Genomic DNA, 21,266 nt, shown 5'->3' with positions numbered 1-21,266 from the left:
GCAAAAGAGAAATTTTAGCTCCTTTGGTAATTTCCTCTCAGCCTATAATTTCCTTATTAAAATAGAGATGGGGTTATCCTTAAATGAAAGCAGAAACCCTGTGTTTTCACAGCATGGTAACATACAGATTTCATTGGACTTTTAGTTATTCCACAGGTCAACTTTTCTGGCATTTTAATCACTTATAGCATGGCAGCTCTAAAATGGGTTTTCTTCTTTAATTGAACAAGTTCCACAGCATACATTTTATAGTATGCTTTGAAAACTGTATGCCTGAAAATTTAATTACTAAAGATCCCTAAACAATATGCAAGTCTTATATCAGGCATGGTTTGTTTCAAAATGAATAGTTTTTAAAGCTGGTTTCAAATCAATTGCCTTAAAGAAATCAATTTACTTCTGCAGTTGTCCCATTTGATCTTCTATGTGTGGGAGGGGGTTTAAAAGAAAGATTATTTCTTCTGTTGCTTACTATATGTAACAAGCTGATTTAACACAGAATTCATGGAGATTAGATACAGATTTATTTTATGGAGTAAATATAGGAACAAAACAATTTTTGTTTTCTATGACAGGATAATCCTTGGAAAGGTACCTATTAAATAATGTTCTTAGCCTTCATTAGCTACCTGAAATTCATCTTCCTGCCTGGGAAAAAACAGCTGCTTCCTGTTGTCCTTGCCAAGAGTTATGGGTCCAGTTAATCCTCTGTCTCCATATATCCAAAGAGCAACACTTGCTTCAGTTCCTGCATTTCCTGTCAGTATTGACACTTTCCATTCATCATCCGAAGGAAGGGGACTCTCACCACCTTGGGGATTTTTCATTTCCTCTGTGAAATACAGAACGTTAGTGGGAGATGAAAATTGACATGAAACTGCCAGTTGCTGTTGTAACTTCAGCACATAAGGAGGCCATAACAGCGGGGGGATTGTATTTTTTTCACGGCAAGTGAGATAGTCTGAAAAGATTGATTTATGTTTCTTGTCTAAACCAAAATGTACTGATTAGTTGAGCTACAAGAATCAGGTGGAAAAGAACAAGTTATCTCTCACATATGCCATCATCATATTCTTTGTACATATTCTGGAGCAGAGTAAGGATGCTATGGTGCAGAAGTGTGACCATTAAATTGGTATTTCTAGTTTCTTAGTCTGACATTTAGAAACAAGGAGAATTTCTCCTCTAATGCTTTGTGTTGGGACACCATTAGCAGAGTCACATGTCCGACAATACAGAAAATTTTCACTTCAAATTTAAAAAAAAAAATCAGGAAATTAACTTTCTTCAAATTAAATATCAACTAAATACTGTAAAAAAAAAACCTCAATATAGCCTTGCTTAACCATATTTATGCAGTGCCATCATTTGAATTAAGGCATTCTCTGCATGAATGAGACAATAGCAGCATAGTAGCACTTTATGAATAAATTTCACAGCTCTAATGGCTAAGCAAATATAATTTTATAAAATATAGGCTTCACTAGAACAACACCTAGTGATCTTCCATTTACCCTTGAGAGATACACACATACATGCAGAGACATCAAATGACACCTCTGCATAGGAGATATGGAAAAACCAGACTCTGTTATGGGAAAGGAATTTAGTTTTGAGTAATTTAATCAAAGTGGAAATTACAAACATCAAATGTCTGGAACACTGCTTTTCAATAACGGGACCACTGACCATGGAGCCCTCTCCAAAAGAGGAAATCCTTGCTGCCAGGAATTTATAGTCTGGTCTGACACAAGGGGCAGTTATAAGCCCCACATTTGAAAAGATGAACCTACACATCGCCAATATACTGTGTCCTCCAGGGGTTCCAAATTGTTCACATGAGCACTTTCCATGTGACAGCAAAAAGAATTTTTTATTTGCCACAAATATGAATTTGTTAAAGAATTCCCATGCGTCACTGTAGATGTTTCTGCTGCATTGCATAAGTTATGTCATGATACTAGAGTCCTTTCCTTTTTTATTTGCTCAATTAAAATACTGTACTGGGTTTCTCTGGATGGAGTTTTCCCCTTCACTTATTTCACCACCCTCACATCAAAGGAAAAAAACAAACACCCAACCAAACAAAATCAAACCAAAACCAGACAGAACTCATGCAAAACTATCACTCACCACCAGCAGCCCTTTTTTCTTAGAAGTTTTACTGAAAAGGAATTATACAGTTGGTTGGATCATCATATTGTCCTATATTTAAATCAACATGGTAACTAAAGCACCAAAACTGAATTATGATCCACTAGCATTAATATCTTCACTGATGTGAAATATTTGCACAAGGAATTGCCAAAGACTTAGGATCTATACAAAGTTCTACAATAAATAAGGACTGACTTCTGGAATCACAGGAAATTTAGCACTGGAAAATATTATAATATTTGGTTAATCAATTTTTAAGAAATTCAGAACTGTAGTATCATGACTTTTACAGCAGTGCCTCTAAGAGTAGATTTATGCTTTGGAATGGTCATAGTGATTTAGAATAGGCATTGCTGGCTGGTTTTATTGTATTCTTCATCATGACTGAGAGCAAGTTATTCTGACAGGAAAAAGAAAATCAACACCCCAAAAATAAAGCAAGAGGCAAACATCTAGAGTTTACCTAAATAATAACATAATTACACTTGTCTTTCAGTGCCTGAAATAACAGAACTATACCAAATTGCTTTGGTCTGATAAATATTTCTGAGAACTTGACTATAAGATTTTCTGTAACTGTAGTTACCTAACTTCTCACCTGTAACTCTGAAAGATGGAGTTCCTTCCAGCTATCCAAAACCACAACTTTCTTACAGCAAAGAGATTAAAATGTTCATAAAAAGCAAAGCTATTCAAAAAACATAAGGAACCCCATGCTGCCTCATATGCTTAGGACAAGAACTCCAGACTTGGACAGTTGCTACCCAAAACAGTTACTGCAACCTCAAACTACTACCTCTTGGAGCAATTATAATGCACAAACAATTCACAGGCTTGGAATGCTTTCTGCCTCATAAATTACTGGCTCTTCTTACAAATGGAAATCGGTAGCATTGATTTGCTACAGGCTAAAAATATTCCAGTCTGAAAAGAAGATTTGATGGTTGCCTTGCATTACTCATGGGATTTTACACACTTCATGACACCATGCTGTAAATCTATTGTGACAAAAATTAATTCTAATAGGCCTGCATAAGAATGTTGAAGTCACAACCCTTTCCACAACTTCACAGAAATAACTTTTTTTAAATTTACTTACTTATCCTAAATGTAACACAAAAGGAAAATTATCTTGTCTGAGAAAATCATATGATTGAGTGACACTTTTAAAATGAGCCATCAGAAAAACTAATCTCTGGAGCAGAAGTTTGGGCAATAAAGTGGATGTATTTTTTATTACACCTTTGTGTACCATCATTTCCAATGTTAACTGAGGTGGAAATGAGATCAGATTTTATTTTTAACTTCTAAGTAAAATATTTTAAAAAATTAATAGCAACTGATAATGCCAAACATACAGGAAAAGAACGTGGAGGATATAGAGAGCATTTCTCAGAGCTACAATTTGTTAGTATAAACCACAGAGGTGTCCTCAGGGTCACAGACTGCATTTGTCTCTTGGAAGCTAATGACATCTGAGCTATTAAGTGGAAGCTGGGACCTGACATCATCTCTGTACAATGAAAGAAGTTTCTTGAGGAACACTGAACTCACGCTGCAATGGGAGAAGTCTCAAATGATGTAGCATGGTTTTCAGTTTAATGAATCCTAAATCAATTATTATTTGTGAAAACAGAAATCAAAATTCACCTACAAGTTAGCAGACACAGACATAAAAAGGAGGGTCTGGTCAGCCTAAGAGTTAATCTGCTCCGAGTTTGCCTGCTAAGCCCACTGCTGGATTGTGAACTCAGTTCAAGCATTACCCTTTTCCAAATACTGTTAGTGAAAAATAGAAAATAACAATTTAATGAATATCAGTTTAAAACTCAAGGCTCACCTGTACATGTCAAAAGACATACGTTGAGTGAAAAGTATCTTACTAAAAAAATGATCATTTTATTTGAAAGACAGAGTATATTGATATTTCTATTCATTTTCTGTAAGCAGAATCTATATTTATGAATACCAGAAAAACTACTTACAGAGTGCTATAGACTCTATGCAACCAATTTCATGGCAGATATTGCTTCTATAAAAGGATCCTTTGTATCCAACCCTAAAAACATCCAGTTTCTTTGAAAACAGGTTTGATGGCTTGTGTGTTGTTGTCATGGGTTTCAGACACAGCATATCTGCTGACAACCCACCACACTTCAGGAAGGCTTTGTGACACAATGATACAATGTGAAACCTGACAGATTAGGTGTTTTGAGCTAAAAATGGAAAAAATATTTCCAAAAAGAATTAAGTATTTATAGTGATTCACAACTATGCTTGAATTTAACCAGAACAGTTTGATTGAACTGAATTTAATTAAAATCCTGCTTGATGCCTCCCATTTTACCCTATGAACAAGGATGCCAGATGTTAAGTCTTGTTCACAGAGCCAAACTTTTCATGTACACCATGAAACAATCTGAGCATCAAGTTTGAAACCAAATCAGCAACCCACCAGAATTATTTGCTACATAAATGCCTTTGAGACCACCTGTAACTGAGTAAGCATGTCTCCCATACTGGAAATTGCAATATAATCTTGTCTTTAAAGCTCTTTCAAAGTAGCAGCTATTTTTCCACCATGTGAATGTGCCTCCATGTGCTGTTGGCAGCTCCATTTACCCCACCTGCTTTTTGTGGTGATATGACACGATTCAGACTGTCAGGGTCTTTGGGTACATTGAAATAAGAGATGCAGGAAGCAAACATTATCACCTCCACTCTTTAGGAGATATATAAGACCCTGTTTTGTTTAGTTGTTTAGTTCCTTAGTTTGGTTACTGAATATTACAAAAATTCTTGTCTTAGACCATTTATGCAACGTCTTTAGCTAAAGAAGAAGCATTTTATTCTAGAAAAACACATCTGCTTGACCATGATTCCAGAAGCATGACCAGAACATTGTTTATCTAACTCCTATCTGAAAAATCATAGCTATAAATCTAGCATGCAATGCATCAAAACCTTCCTCTTTCCTCCAGTGAGCCATAAAGCAGGAAACATGAGTGTGATAGCATAAATGAGAAACAGTCCATTCTTTCAGTGAGCTTTAGATAGGGTTCTGCACCATATCAACCTCTTAATTTCCACAGAAATATTCAATCAATAAATAACTAATTAATTTTTTAAAATGAAGTTATTTAACAAATTAATCAACCTGCTGATTGTTGCCTTATCAATAAGCCACATTCCAGTACTCCTTTTAGAAAAAAGAGTAACTGGAAATGTACTTTATGTAGTGTGTTTGTGCTCACAATTCAGAAAATCTAGGGAAAAAATCTAGAAAAGCCATTTATTGTCCTTCCTGAGCTAATTCTCTGCAAACACACACAGAGGACAAGCATAAAACATGTACCACAGCTGGTTTGGGAATTGTCACTTACTTGAGGGTGGGGGAGTTGAAGGCCTTTGAGGTACTGGCTCCTGGGCTTTTGCTGGTTGGATTTGAGATGCTCTGAAGTCGTTCTTCTCTTGTTTGGGTGCTGCAGATGTTCCCATTGGCTTTTCCCGGCCAACTAAAACAATGAAATGTAAAATCTGTAACTAGCTAGAAGCCATTTGCTTTTTCTTTCTCAGAAGCTAACAGCAGATCTCACAGTTGTTCCACACAATAGACATCAAAATCCTTTGTCTAAGGAAAAGGATTTTTTTCTACTTTGTTAACAGAATGCTACAAAAACTGGGAACAGAACTGACATACCAATTAAAATCCATTCAATGTTTTAAAAATCTAAGCAAAAATTTAACATTGGTGTAGGAATAAAATGACTTGTTAACATGTAGCTTTCCCCAAAATAAGCTTCTCCACCCCCAAAAAGTTTTTTTCTTAAGAGTGGAAGTGCTGAAATGAAAATTGCTAGAGGCCACCTGAATAATAAAAAGTAAATTGATATTGTTAATATAAACATGTCAGACAGACAATATTTATTGCTTGCATAGGAAATATTAGATCCTTTTTATATTCCTTTTAGTGAGCAACACAAATTCAGGAGGGTTGAAGCCTGTGAGAAAGTAACATTCAGCTTTATTTAATGACATTGGTAAGCACTGCCTTGTTGAGAATTTCTATTGAAAACACTGCTCTTCCAAAAGGTAATAAAGGAAAATAATTTTCTCATTTCTGCAAGGACACAGTGATTAAAATATTCCTATCACCCTGCAGCAAACAGGGACAGAACAGTAGGGATGTGCTTACAGTGACTTTCACAATGCTTCGATCATAGTATACATGGAACAATTAGTAAAAGTAGTTGTAGGTTTTAAGACTCTCTTTTTGCTAAGATAAGTTTGTTCTCCTTGTGTTTGGAAAAAAATCTGAGCAACTTTTCAATTGCAAACTGATGTCCATTTAGCCTTTTCACGAGTTGTTTCGTTTCCTGATGTCTGTTGTCAAGTCCACCAGATAAGAATATGTTTCCTGCAGAATGGTGTTTCCTGCAGTTATAATCTAAGTCAGTTGGCTATCTTTGGTAGCCAGTTTTTCACCAAATTAAAAACTTTTTTCTCCTGAAGGGGAAAAGACAAGCAATGGCCAAAAAAGGCCACCCAATGACAGTGACCCAGAGTGTGCTGAGACCCAGTTTCTGAGTCCTGGATAGCTGACTAGGTCAGCTCTCTACTGAGAAATGTTTTGACTGCAATAGCTCTCAAATCTGACTATGGGACAGAGAAATAACATAAGGAATATTCTGGGTGGGGAGTACAATGTATTTCACATCACTGAAAAAGAAACTGAACAATGCCAAGTAGGCCTTCTTGAAAGTCTGCTAATACCCATATAAGATCAGGAAAAACTGTGGTAGTGTTGGTAGCAAGACAACATCTCCCAGGCTTCCAAAATCTAAGGCCAGAATGGGGAATACACCAGGAAGCCAATGCCATCTTTAACTTGTCCCCTGTTTCAATTCTCATTTTCAAAAGCTTGGTAGTAAAACAATTGACATCTACTGCATCATCATCATTATTATTATTATTATTATTATTATTATTATTATTATTATTATTATTATTATTATTATTATTATTATTATTATTATTATTGAATGAAGTTAACTGAATATGTAGGAGAAATTAAGTGTGCATACAATAAAATTTTCACCTTTAAAGCTGCTGAAACACAAGGGAAATTGTGTCAATGTATCTTTTACACTTCTGCTTTGAATTTTGTCCATTAGAAACACTAATTACTAAATAAAACCATACACTATTGAGAAATCACATACATTTGATGACCTGTGGGTAGAAAAAGATATTTCTCTCTCCAGTGTTAACAACTGGCTTAGTTTGGCCATCTGGCAGAAGACCAACATATATCCCTTTATTTCGCACTGATTCCAGGCTCACAGATCCTGTTTCCAAATTCTTCTCAATTTTAAAATGACAGTATTCATCACCTGTGCCCTAAGAAATTGATAACAGAAACATGAATTCAACAACTGAATGAATGTAGCTAGAAGACTTCTTTAAAGTCTTAATTATACTACTTTCCAGTAATATTTCAGATTGACTTTACATTCTTCACAACATGATACATTACTACACACACAGAGACATAGCTGCACCTAATCCCTGTTTATTCTTTTATGACCAGAAAGACTAATCAAGTAAGTTGATTAGTAAGGTGAAAGACCAAGTGAAAGCATTTTGATTTATGTTAGGATTTAGGCAAAGGCTTGAATATATTGAAAAGAGTTTCCCACTAAAACAGTTTCCAAAGGATAATCAAGGAATGTGAAAATATCTGTATCAGAACACATAGGATATTTCTACGCAAATTTTATGCATAGCCCAGATTTGCTAATGCTACATAATATAACATGTGTTTAACAGATGTAATTCATTTTTTCCTCAATTTCAGAGCATGTACAAGTTTAATTTCAAAACCTTTAGCCAATGACATTTTTTTCCCAGATGTCCTGATCCATTGGTGAGAGGACTGCTGAAAAATAAGATACTCACAAAGCCTATATTCAAAATATAGATCAAATATTTTAATCCCTGAAACTGTACTGGAGGCAATAAAAAAAATCTCATGGACCTTATACCTGAGAACTTACACAGCTCAATTTCATATTCAGTTGTCTGAAACTCCCAAATAAAAATTATGCAAAAATATTTCTTACATTTATTAACTTAGTTGAACAGAATAACACTTTAAAAGTTAGTGAAGTATACAGTTACTTACATTTTAGTTATTCTTTGATGGGTTCTATCTGCATCATCTATCTAACAGTACATAAGTTTTAACTACATCCACATTCTCAATAGTTTAGTAATATAATCAGATCTTTACTGAGTCCATCAACTGTCAAATTGACACAACACCTTCTCTTGCTATATTTTTCTGCTTTTGCTTTGGTAAATGAAGGAAAATATTTGAAACATTTTTAATCTGAACAAAGTTTTATGTCAAGCAAATAAAAAAAGATTCTCTCCTATCTCTAACAATTCACTCAAACTATCTGCAGAGGGAAATACAAACAATAACTGCTTACTGTTCCATTACACTGGTCATCTTTGATCTTCAGATACATTCTTGGTTTTTTCACACTTTCAAACATGCAGAGTCCAGAGCTGATTTTATGCACTTTCCAGTAGGATTCCTGCTGCTGCTGACCTGCTCCACTGCAGCTCCCATCAGGTCTAAGAGACAGAGCCTGGCAGAGACTTGTGTTGAGCAGAATGATGGCACCATGATGAAACACACCCTTTAGATCAGGAACAAAAAGTCCTCTGTGAATAGCACAGCTTTTCTCCTTATTAAATTTTGATATTGATACTGCTCCTACCATTTAATTTTAAGCACTTACTTATGCATGTCCTTGTATAAAAGATAAAAGAGTCAGTCTCAAGTATATAATTCAAGTATACCTCCAGTCTTTGAATATGTGCTGCTTTCTGTGCAGGCACCAACCAGAGCAGTGGAAATCCTTCCCTACTTTGCAGCATCCCTGCTTTTTCTTGCTCAGCAGCACAGCACAAAATCCAGAGAACAAGAAGAGTGGCAAATTAAGGAACTTGTCTCTTTTCAACAGCAGCTCTGGTGTGCCATTTTTTGACAGTCTGCTAGGAAGCTGAGGATCTCATCTTTCCTGTGTTACTGCCCACTCTGTTTGCGTGTTCCAGCTGTGGTATCGGGAGAGCAGCAAAGGGAACCCTCTCAAGTGCCGCCTACCTGTTACACTGGAGTTGGGCTCCACCTCGTGGAAGAGGATCCCTCTTTTACCTCGCCAACCTCTGAAACTCCCTCAGAAACAAGCTGCTTTATAACAGCAAATTTTAGAAGGGTCTTCCGAATTTTTCTCTGCCCACCTTACCTTGACATGCACGACAAACTCTCTGGAAAGCCCAGCATATCCTGTTGCTTCATCAGCTACTTTTCCTTGGAGATTGAAGGCCACAGTGTGGCCTGGGTAGCTGGCTGACTCAAGAATGGCACGGCTGTTTGCTTGAAGGTGGACACGGAGCTCACAGCAGGCCTTGTCTTTGCTCTAACACAGTCAAAGAAGGAATAATAAATTATATGAACTATATGGCAAAATCCAAACAACAGAGAGAGTATTATAACAGAGTTTCTGCCTTGTTGAAGTTCCCACAATATTAGCAGTCTAGTACAAAAATCTTTCCATTTTTCAGATGTGCAATTGTGAAACTGTGGGCTCTGTGGAATTTGACAGAAACAGTTCAATGTACAATGACACAGATCTGGCAATAATATGAAAGGTACATGGGTGCCTCACTTGGAGAGTGTGTCACAGCCTATAAAGATGACAAAGTATAAGGCTGACACAAGCAGGAAATGAGCCATGGTAACTCTTGGCCACCAGCCCATCTTCTCTTGCTTTTGTGTTTGTCCTCATTCATTTATACTGTTCTCACAGAAAACACTCAGAAAATCAGAAGTTTTACATGAAAGAGTAAAGCAACATGCTTTAGTCCATGACTGCCTGTTCAGCTTGGCAGGCTTTATGATACCATTGTATGAAATACATAATTTAATATTTTATCAACCATTTCTCAATACATAATAATACTTATTTAAATATTTTATCAAATCATCATCATTCTCATATTTAAATAAAATTAGGATTTTAATCAATGTAAAAGGCTAACAGTCCCTCTAATAATTGATAATACTTCTGATTTACATCATCTTAGAATTTTCAAGAGTACAAAGAAGCAATATTTCTAGGAAAATTTTTCATTTTCAAGGCATTACCCTCTGAAGAAAAAGCTAAAAGAACTGTCTATCAGATTCAATATACCTGTAAAAGTAAAGGAAAAATTGTATGGATTTTACAAATAGTTGTGAAACAAGCAAGTAAGCATGTCCTCAAAGTACAATTAAGTATGTGTTATAAGGCAAATTGCAATTTTGTGTTGCGTTTTTGTTCCTCCAGTGCCTGAGAGATAGGTGTCATGTCTTACAGGTGTCATAAACCATCAAAGACTCCCAAAGCACCCTCAGATTCATTTCTGAGGCCTTTCACCATAGGACTGAAAGCTCCCCTGTATGAGGGGAGGTACCTGGGTATATCTACACTCCTCATTCAAACCCTGTTCATATATTTACACACATTAATAATCCAGTGCCATTTCACTCCAATCAGCCCTAAGGAGTCCCTTTACAAGAACCTGGATAACTCCCATATCCTGGGATAGGTCATAACAGTTGGATATTAGGAAAAGGTTCTTCACAAAGAGAGTGCCTGGGCACTGGAGCAGGTTCTCCAGGTGAGTGGTCACAGCACCAAGCCTGACAGAGCTCAAGAAGTGTTTGAACAACACTCTGAGGCACATGGTGTGACTCTTGGTGCTGTCCTGTGAAGAGCCAGGAGTCAGATTTCCATGATCCTTGTGGGTCCCTTCCCACCCAGGATATTCTCTGATTCTATGATCAGAAGGAACTGAATTCTGCAACTCCATTTACTCACTCGTACACTGCAAGTGCTGAGGAAGAAAAGTCATAGTAAGACTTTGAAGCTGGGCTGGAACAAATCAAAATGCATCAAAACAAACCCTGGATTATACCAGCTGTCTTATGACTGGCACATGTTACTTGAAAAAAGAAAAAGAGAAAACACAAAGGAATAAGGGGCATTCATTTAAAATCAAGCCAGAGAATTTTTCCTTATCAAAAAAGAGGAGAAATTAGGACATTCCAGGCAGCTTGTCAGCAAGTGGCAAAAGAATATAAATGACATCTTGGCCTGGTATTTCTGAATTAAAGAAATTAACCAAAAAATAAAAAGTAAAGTGTGAGGAAACAAAGCCCTATCTCTAAATTCACCTATTTATCAGCAATTTCCTGGGTTCTGTTCTGCAATTCTTCACTCTTTATCTGATTGGAAGTACAATTATTTATTAGACAGATTTTAAAAACTTTTTTTTAATCAGAAAATGACATATCTTTATGAAGTAACAGCATTTCCTACCTTTCCAGTTACATGGCCACTGACAAGAGCAAGAGCAAGAGATGGCATTTGATGACTGCTGAATATACATATATTTCTCCTTTTGACATTTACATCAAAAAGACCTAAGAGTTAAATGAAAAAAAAAAAGCCAGAAATATGAAAGTCTAATAATTCATATTTGCATTTAATTACAATAGATGGTTTATCATTTTCAAGGAAAAAGAATTAATTAAGTGTTTAACTCAACATTTTGACCTCTCTGATCAATAAATTCTCTCATTCATTCAGGAAAGGGCATCTGGAGACTACTGTCTCTTTTGCTGCCTTGAGGAGAAAAGCCCTGAGAGGTAATGATAAGGAACAAATTTCTTTTTATCAGCACATATGTTTTAAAAAAAATCCATAAAAAGGAGCTGAGAACTCCAGCATAATGATCTGGGCTCTAGCACTGAATTTAGATGATAAATAACAGATGATGTAGGGAACATAAAGCTCTCCGATAAGAAAAGGGACTTCATTTTCTCTATACTCATATTAGAATTTGTAAAGCAAATCCTGCAGCATAACTCATGGCTTCTCAAATTTTAAATCTGGCCAATTTTCCAAACAATTAACTCTTATAGCTACAAAATACTGATGAAAGGTAAATTCTTGCCATTTTTTATTGTTCCCAGGGACAACAGTGATTTTTTTAAGCAACTGTTCTACCAATCCATTATGTTGCAGTTTTGTAAGATGCAGCTGTCTCTCGAGGAATCCTGTTGTGTCCTGATGCACACTTTGGCGTGACGTGAAAGATTCTATCACTTCAAAAAAAGGTCTGTGTAAGGTCCCTGTGTAAAGTCCGTGGTGAGATGTCAGAATGACTGAACAGTTCCAACAATTCCAAGGGAATAAAATACATGTACCTAATATGATATGTGTTAGAGTTAAGTGTTACTAATGCAGAAGAGGGAAGTTGATAAAGGGTGGAACTGGTAGACTGCCATTAAAATAAATTATAAAGATGAAATAAAATGAATTTATGCATAGACACATACATATACACACACATATATATAATATATATATGTACACACACAGACATATATCTACTCCTTATTAACAAACTCTACCTAAATTTGAGGTTGTTATCTTAGATGGATCTAGTTTCAAAAGACTCTAGCTGTCCTTGCCATGTGAGTTCTGTGGGAGCACCAAACTGAAGATGACAAGAAGTTTTTCTATTTGGTAAAGGAAAGCCAGTGACAAGACACTGTATGAGAATTTTGTGTGTATATAAACTAAGCATATATTTTCTGAGTCTTTATAGTCATTAACACATGTATGTTTTAAGCAAGGAAAATGTTTAGTATGATTATATACTCTTATCCATTTTAGGAATCTCCATATTAAAGTCTTTCTTTGTATCTCTTATGCACACATCCACATAGAAAATACTTTACCATATTTGTTTTTCTTATCACCAAGAGCATCAACTCTGCTATCTGGGTAGAGGCAAACGAAGCCACGAGTGACCCTGTTGTAAAATTGAAGTGTAATGCCTTTCCGAAATTTCCACTTTTCTGCAGCCCACTAGTTTTGTAAACAACAAACAGAAAAGACTTATGAGAAGATGATACACAGGAATTTGTCATACAAAGCATTCAACTGACCTGATTTCCCTCAAAGCAGAATTCAGTGGTATAAATGAAAATGAAAAGGTATACTCTTACAGTTTTTTCTCTCTTGAGTTCCAGCTCTTGTCCTGTGTGGTTAAAAACAGTGTAATTAATTTACAGAAATTCTTCATTCCCTTTGAGACAGTTTTCTTCCCCACCAATTTTCACTTACTTCCTGGAAGCATGCTGGCATCTGTCACAGGCAGTTCTCGAGAAATATTGCCATCATCCTGTCCCTGGTCCAGCCACCTAAGAACCAGAACCTCTTTCAGTAATAACTTTTATTGGCAACTTCCAGAGTATGCATGACACTTGTATACAATACTTGCTGTTCTATGCATTAAAGTCTCAAGACTGACGAACAGCAATACAAAAATCCAGCTTTAGTAAAAAGAGATTAACATTGGCAAAAAATTATTTTTCTTTCTTACTCTTGGTGAAACATCAATAAATGCTTTCCTGGACTGAGGTAAAAGGGCCTAACCCAATTGTTACATGTCAGAGAACTCGTATTCATCCCAGATCAATCATGAATTGTGCAGTGATCACAATGTTTGTTCTTCCTGTCTGCAAGAAGGCTACAGCAAGATGCAAATTGTTCCATGCCCTGAAAATCCCTATAAAAGGAGGCAAACCTAATAGTGGCAACACTTTCACCATGTCTGAACTGTACTTTCACAATGCCTTTGTACACATCTACTTATGTAAGTTAAGTCTAACTCCATTTAAGTCAAGAGCATGCCCACACTCAGAGCAAGATAGCAAGCACGGCATCAAGCTCTAACAATAACTAGCACATACCCTGTATTTTTCTGCCTGAAATGGATTTGAACTCTCCCTAAATTATGTATGAAGCCAGCATTATAGATCTCTTCATAGCAGTTCATCTCATCGAGAATACAGACTCAAAATTAGGTCAGGCAAGGATGAGGTGCTGTATCTGATAGGCAGAAAGCCCTTACTCACACATAAATCAGATTCAGTGTGCACATCGCTCACTCTGGGCTGTCTCAGGCAGTTATTTATTCACTCAGAGAAGTGAGAGGAGGAAATAGAATTGGGGTGCCACTGGCAAGCTGCAGCTAGACTCTTACGTGACTGGACTTTACCATTCCTAATATTTGCACAGATATTTATCGATTAAGATTTTTCCGCAAGGTGTTGCGGATTAATCAGGCATGTAAATGAGTTATAGAACAGAAGAATCTGAGCAGCAGCATCTGCATGGGAAAAGGCAGGGAAGTTAAGATTGCTTCAAATTACGTTGCAGCTCAGTGACAGGCTGCAAAGCAAATGAGTAAAGGGGATGTGGTCAGGCAGCTGCATTTGTGATTGTCATTTCACAGGATCTTAAAGTCTGATCCTGAGCTCACTAAACCCCAAGCTAATCTCCATGCTAACTTCAGTAAATCAGGAACAGCTTGCTCGAGAGCCAGCAAGCCATTCTTCTGAAAAGCCTTGCATTGCATGACATGGAAGAACGGATGAACCTGCTGGTGTCAGGTACAAGGTGTTGGATATGCAAAATGTGTAACAAAAGCCTATCTTAAATAGTTCAAAAGTTGTGAGAATAGAAAGTTCCCACACAGAACTTCTTATTGCTTTTTCCTTAGTTCAAAGACCAAATGTTTGACCAGATATATCTCTTAGAGCTGTAAAAAGAATCAGACCATCTCAACTCCCTTCTTAGGAAACACATATTTCCCCTTACAGGATATTTCAGGAGAAAAACTAAGGGTAATTAGGTAATTACAAATTTATTAAACATCTAACCCAAATCAAATATAACCAACCATAACCAACCTGTAACAAAGAAAAGTATAATCCAAATCTGTTATAGGATCCTTGATTACAACTTTGTCCAGAAACCATCCATTTCCTTAGAAGAAAAAAAGTGAAAAACAAAACATTGTTCATGAGAGAAAAATTGATGTGTTTAATTATGTCAGGCTTCCTATAGTTTTCTTTCTTCTACTGGAGCTGCAAAATCTGCAGCTCCACTGGCAGGTTGAAAGAGTGACAGCTACCCTCACAGCTAGAGAGAGGACAGTACCTGCTCTAGGTACTCTGGAGCTTCTTTATGGGCCTGCAAGCTGCTGAGTCTGTCCCTGCCTACATCCCTCCCTCCTTTAACATTGCCATCATATGAGTCTTATGAGTTTTGCCAATCAAAATAACAACAAAATTATATAGCAGCTTATAATGGCTCAAAATAAGTTGCTGTGTTTACAGTATTTAGGCTCAAGACTTTGAAAAATAGGACTTTTGACTGCAAGCATTTTAAATTTCACTATTAACTGGAAGTCTAATGACAAGATAGGGTTACAAAAATCTTCAATTGCATCCTTACAGTGCAACTGATAATGCTAATCCACCTAAAATTATAATAGCTAATTTTAACTTTAATACAAGACACAAGCAATGTTTAACATGAAAACATTGCCCCTCACAGCTTTTAACAGGGATTAGTAAAAAATTACTATCAGATTCTGTCCTTAACATAATGGTTGAGAGTAGAGTGCAGGTGAGATTTCTGACCTGATCCAAGCCCATTGTGTCCTATAACAATCTTGTACAAACATCCAAGGTGCACAGCTTCAACAGCAAAGATGTCAGTCTGTAATCAACCAACAAAATTTCAGAAAAATGTAAAAAGCAGAGCATTCTTCAGCCACACAATTCTGAAGACCCAAGAACCCTTATAACTTTGTCTTATATAACCCTTATAACTTTGTCAATATAACTTTTTTCAAGATCATAATTTGAAATATTAGCTGATGATAAAGTGAGAGCAAAACAGGAAGGTCAGGTTTCCTGAAACAGAAGCAGAGGTAAGCCTGATCACTTTGCTAATGGGAGTAGTGCCATTCAAATGAATGGGATCAGAGTCAGGAAAGAGAAACATGTTGAAAGTGTCAATGACTAAACAATTACAAATTACAGCAGACTTCAACATTAGAAATGCAGGTATAAAATGAAATTTAATTTCCTCTTTGCTTATAAAATAAAAATTTTAGAAGAATTAAAACCAAAAGTGCACAGCTTACCTATTTTTTAAATGAAAATTCTCACTTCCAAAAGCACTGGTATAACTTTAGAAAGTATTTGGAACTTAATTAGGGAATTTTGGGGAGCCATTGGAATGTAGTAAATATCTCTTTTCTAACTGCATCTTTCTTGAAATCACCACCCACCCTAGAGAGAAAAGCCAGACAAACATATCAAAAAATGCCCTTTCACTTACTTGTCCTTTTAAAAATTTCTTGGATTTCTGTGACCTGAGCAGCTGTCTTGATCCTGTATCACCTCTTTCTCCATAGACAGAAATATAGACATCAGCCTCAGTTCCAGCGTTCCACAGGTCTCCCGTTGTCACATGCACTTTGTAGACAGTCACTGACAATAAAAGATGACAACTTTTCATATCACAAGCACTATTATATAGTTACAATAACATCTAGCTGGCTGTAGAGTCCAAAGACATCTGTGTAAAGGGTATAAAACTTTAAAAATCCTATTCAATAAAATAAAATATACAGTTGCTTTTATGTTTTTTATGGTTGTTGCATTTATTGTTGTGTCCCAGACTGTCACTTGTGTAGAATGCAAACAGAAGGTAATTTTAAGTCCCTGGTAGCATATCTTGGAGCAGCATCATTTGAAAGCATCATAAACTGAAAAGTAAATAACGTAAATCCAAGATTAGAGTCACCATTAGTGGTGAGATCAAAACTATAAAAAGCAATGGGAGCCATTACCATTTTGAATGCACTGGTTAAACAAACAGGCTAAAATCTAGCACCATAATTTTAGTTTTCTAGGACCTCAAGACTTAGAACACTGCATTGTTTTGTTATTTTAGCAATTAATGCTACAGGATAGAATCATAGAATGGTTTGGTTTGTAAGACACCTTTAAAGACCATCTAGCCCTTGCCATGATCATAGACATCCTCAGTTACATCAGGTCACTCAGATCCATGTCCAACTGACTTTGAACGCTTCCAGGGATAAGTAACCTCTCTATATTCCATGTGGAAATACTTTAAAGCATATAAATTTAGGGCAGAACAACTAAGACTTAAATTCAATAAATCATTTAATTAATAAGAATGGATATTGCAAGTAAAACTAAATGTAAGTCAAAATATGATGAAACTAAAGACTATGTTACATAAAAATATCTACCAGTATAAAACTGTGGTACTTAAAATGCAGATGTAGGAACTCCATAAAATCCAGAAGTAAGATAAAACATGCAATCATAATCTTCCATATTAACATGAGAAAGGCGAAATTTAAGCCAATATACACTAACAATATTTTGTTTGACCAGATGAGGTACAGAGAGAATGAAAGGGGAAGGGAAAACCTCATTTTCTGGCACACAAGCTCTTCTTCCAAGGGTAGGTGTCCGTGTACTTCTCTGTCTTGCAAGCAGAAAAGAGTTTCTGAACCACTGGGTCCGAAACAGCATCAACATTATCATCATTCAATTGTCAGTTTCTATTTGAAATATGTTATGAAGCTTGGCTGTAATTCTCTGAAGGAGGTTGCTTCCAGAGCTCACTCTTCTGATGGCCAAACACCTTCCTTTAATATGCACTGAAGATTTATTCACCATCAGCCCATATCTGCAATTATGCTAGGTGGCTGGTCAGTGTTGCAATTTTTCCATTCCTCCTTATTTTTTTCATTATTATCTCTAATTTATTTACACAGGGGTTTTTTTTGTTTGTTACTAAGTAAGCTATCTTTAAAGAATTCAATTTGGACAATGGTAATCATTTAGCAAAAACACTAAACAGCCTGCACAGGTTGTAATGTGCCCACATAGAACACTAGTGGTAATTTCCTTCTGGCATGAGAGCCAACTCATTTTGAGATCAAGCCTCTGAGCTCCTCTGAAATATGTAGCAAAGGCCAGCCACATTTAACACACAGAAGCTTTTGACACTCTTGACTTAGCACCATAATCAGGCACTATCTTTCCCAGTGTACGCCTGTCTCAATACTCAAGATAGTTTTTGTTTAGCAGCTGTTAATTCATTCTGAACTTTACCCATATAATTTCACATGTCACCACCTGATCTATTTACTTGCCCAATTTTTTCCTTTACAGCACCCACATGAACACATGCCCCTTGAACAGACCTCAGCAGAGGGAGATAATTTCTCTAGACCAGCAATTCCATGCATAGGACTGCAATAATGCTCTATTGCAACAATTTCCTCCTTCAATAACTACCTGCTTTTCAATTCCTGTAAGAAGAAAAGGAAAGATCCACCATCTACCAACACTGTGTATCCCTGATTTATTCTCAGGATATAATTAATGATTGTGTCATAAACCATGAGCAGACAGGGACAAAAAGTAGAATGGTAGAGATAAAACATCAAATGAATGCTGCTCAGTCCTCCAGCATTATAGCAACAAAGTCTCTATGTAACACTTCTTAACAGTTTAATTCCCATGTTTTTCCTTTGAATAAAAAAGAATGTTAAATCAGAGAGTGCTTCAGCCTCTTTTTATTTAGAAATTGGTTTTAAAGTGCCTCTCATCATCTCTCTTTCACATTGAATCCAGACCCCTCCACTGTTCTGTTATCAAACTATCTTCTCTGAAGTTAAAAGCTGTGTTCCCTTTACACTGTCTCATGCAGAAATATAACACTGGCAAAAAGACACAGGGGCCGTCTTTCAGTTACTAAATCAGAGATGAAACTGCCTTCTCCAAAGCCTTCTGCATGACCCCTTTTACACTGAAGCTGGTAGAAATGCACAGAAGCTCTTTTCTTCCTCCCTTGTGTGAGAGAGAAATTGTTAACTACAAAATGCAGATTGAGAGGTTGGTTATAAGTGGGTCTTTGTGCTTTTCATGCATGAAGATTACTCAATAATAAAAATCTTTCATTGTATCTTCACTTCAGAAACAAGGAAAGCTGCTACTCAGAAAGAGCCCAAAAATTAGGATGTTCAGGGAATCACAGAATATTCTGTGTTTGAAGGGACCCACAGAGTTCATTGACTACAATCTTAAGTGAACAGCCCATATAGGGATTGAATCCACAACCTTGGCATTATTAGCACCATGTGCTAACCAACTGAGGTTGTTGAGGTGGGCATCTCAGGATATTTAAAGAAAAGGACATTTGGGGAAGAAAATATACTGCAAAAAGGGTAATAGAGCATATTCAATATGATATGTCAATTATCATTAATTAGCATTTATTCAAAGGGTTGAGGAGGCACTTGACTTTTATACCAGTGTGTTTGTATGTCCTCATATAAAAACAGTATTGGTCTCCTGACCAAAGAGACCAAACCTGTGAGGAAGCAGGCTGAATGCCTCTGAGGCTTCTCTTGTCATGAAGATCATGACCACCCAAGACCAAAAATCATTGTGGTGAATGTGGATGAGCCTCTCTCTCTCTCTAGAGCATCTTATGAGCCATTGGCATCTGCTAAGTACTGGGGGAAATCTCCCCAGTTATTCTTTTTCTCTTAAAACATACTTTTGAGGCACAAATCTGTTTTTTCTGATCTTCTTAAGATGGTTCTTAATGTCAGAGCTCAGTCATCACAGAGAAGCATAAATATAACTGCAGGCCACCCATCTCTTCATCATAAGAGTAACTGTCCCAAGGTACGTTTTCCCACATCCATTTTCTAGACTTCTGCCCCTCAGTTTTATTTGTATATATCCTCTTCTCCTAGCCTGCACCCACAATATCTGTTACCACTGAAATACCTGTTACGATTTCAACTTCGCAAGATCAACACAAGGGACCATAGATGCACCATAAAGCACTGATAAATTGTTAAACATTCTGAAAAAGGGGTTTCATAGTTTTTAGAGAACTTAGAATTGAAGTTTCTCTCATCCCATTAATTTTGTCCTCTGCAGCTGATACAATTTCTGAGGGGAAGAGAAGAGGACATGTGCCAGGTGGATCTTGTTCTAGTGAAGTCCTAGCACAAGTAATGCCAGTGGTGTTACGGCTCTTCCCCCTCCTGCATCATACCCCAATAGGATGAGAATCTGCCACAGTATTCTTTCTCCCTCAAACACACCTCTCCCAGGACACACTGCTCTTGTTAAGCCCTTGTAATTTTCTTAGAAATTTTCCAGAAAAGGACAATGCCAATTGAAGAGAAGGGAGGAAGAAGCACAGATTTTCCACCCCCTTTGCACTGATCAAGCAGAGGGATCATTAGCATCATCAGGGACTGGTGTTGTAGAGCAGGACGCTAAAGCAGTGCAACAACAGCAACGCCCAATAATTTTCATATCCTTTGGAATCATTCACCTTTAGAATTACTATACAATCTCTCTGTGAATAATGGAGATTTTAACACTTATAGCCTCCTGAAATATTTGTTCTGAAAATTTTATTCCACATCCAAAAATTAAAAGTATTCTGGAAGTCTGAGCCACTTACCAGAAAGAGAATGAAACAGCAGCTACAATAGTAACCTTGGAGCTATAATCCTCAGTTATTGAAAACAGAGTTTGTGATCTGGCTCATATGCTGGCTTCATGGTGGTTACATGTCTGACATGTCTTTACTATTGCCTTTGTCTTAAACCAAACATAAGGACAGAAAATCTTACCAAACAAGGAATCCATTTAAAGAACATGTGAAATTTAAAGCATTAAAGACTCTCTCATTTCTTTTCCAGTGCTTTTTAACTTTTCACCTGACTATGCACAGTAACAACAGGAAAGCAAAGCAGAAAAAGTGTTGTGGCAGCCAAAAAGTAATAGAGGGCCTGATGAAAAATAATGAACTCACCTCTATCGACATCAGTCTGGGCTCTGATTTTGCTGATGTGCTATTGTGCTTACCTGGAAGAATAGGCTGACCCTGCTGGAAAACAGGAAGCTCCACAGATATTTCCCCATCAGCCTGGTCCTTGGCCAGCCATCGATGTGCAGGGAAAGAGAGCTGCTCGCCTGAGAAAAGGTTCAGCAACTGCACCTAAACAGCACCAAGAATTTCAATTTAGCTTGCTGATCTCAGAGCACATGG

General features: G+C 36.7%; 1 protein-coding gene across 1 annotated transcript in view; it reads right to left on the bottom strand.

Moving 5' to 3' along the window:
* RP1 (RP1 axonemal microtubule associated) overlaps nucleotides 1-21,266 on the bottom strand; it is a 164,908-nt gene that overhangs the window by 123,153 nt on the left and 20,489 nt on the right. Inside the window, exons 5-17 of the mRNA XM_066547495.1 lie at nucleotides 21,083-21,215; nucleotides 16,479-16,630; nucleotides 15,773-15,851; nucleotides 15,038-15,113; nucleotides 13,407-13,483; nucleotides 13,289-13,320; nucleotides 13,019-13,148; nucleotides 11,592-11,695; nucleotides 9,474-9,647; nucleotides 8,652-8,864; nucleotides 7,380-7,557; nucleotides 5,541-5,672; nucleotides 630-832 (exon numbers count right to left, since the gene is read on the bottom strand). Of these exons, the coding sequence (XP_066403592.1) occupies nucleotides 630-832; nucleotides 5,541-5,672; nucleotides 7,380-7,557; nucleotides 8,652-8,864; nucleotides 9,474-9,647; nucleotides 11,592-11,695; nucleotides 13,019-13,148; nucleotides 13,289-13,320; nucleotides 13,407-13,483; nucleotides 15,038-15,113; nucleotides 15,773-15,851; nucleotides 16,479-16,630; nucleotides 21,083-21,215 (1,683 nt within the window). The remainder of the gene's footprint in view (nucleotides 1-629; nucleotides 833-5,540; nucleotides 5,673-7,379; nucleotides 7,558-8,651; nucleotides 8,865-9,473; nucleotides 9,648-11,591; nucleotides 11,696-13,018; nucleotides 13,149-13,288; nucleotides 13,321-13,406; nucleotides 13,484-15,037; nucleotides 15,114-15,772; nucleotides 15,852-16,478; nucleotides 16,631-21,082; nucleotides 21,216-21,266) is intronic.

The sequence above is a fragment of the Molothrus aeneus genome, chromosome 1 (assembly GCF_037042795.1).
Source record: "Molothrus aeneus isolate 106 chromosome 1, BPBGC_Maene_1.0, whole genome shotgun sequence".
Classification (NCBI taxonomy): Eukaryota; Metazoa; Chordata; class Aves; order Passeriformes; family Icteridae; genus Molothrus; species Molothrus aeneus.
This window is presented reverse-complemented; position numbering and strand designations above follow the sequence as displayed.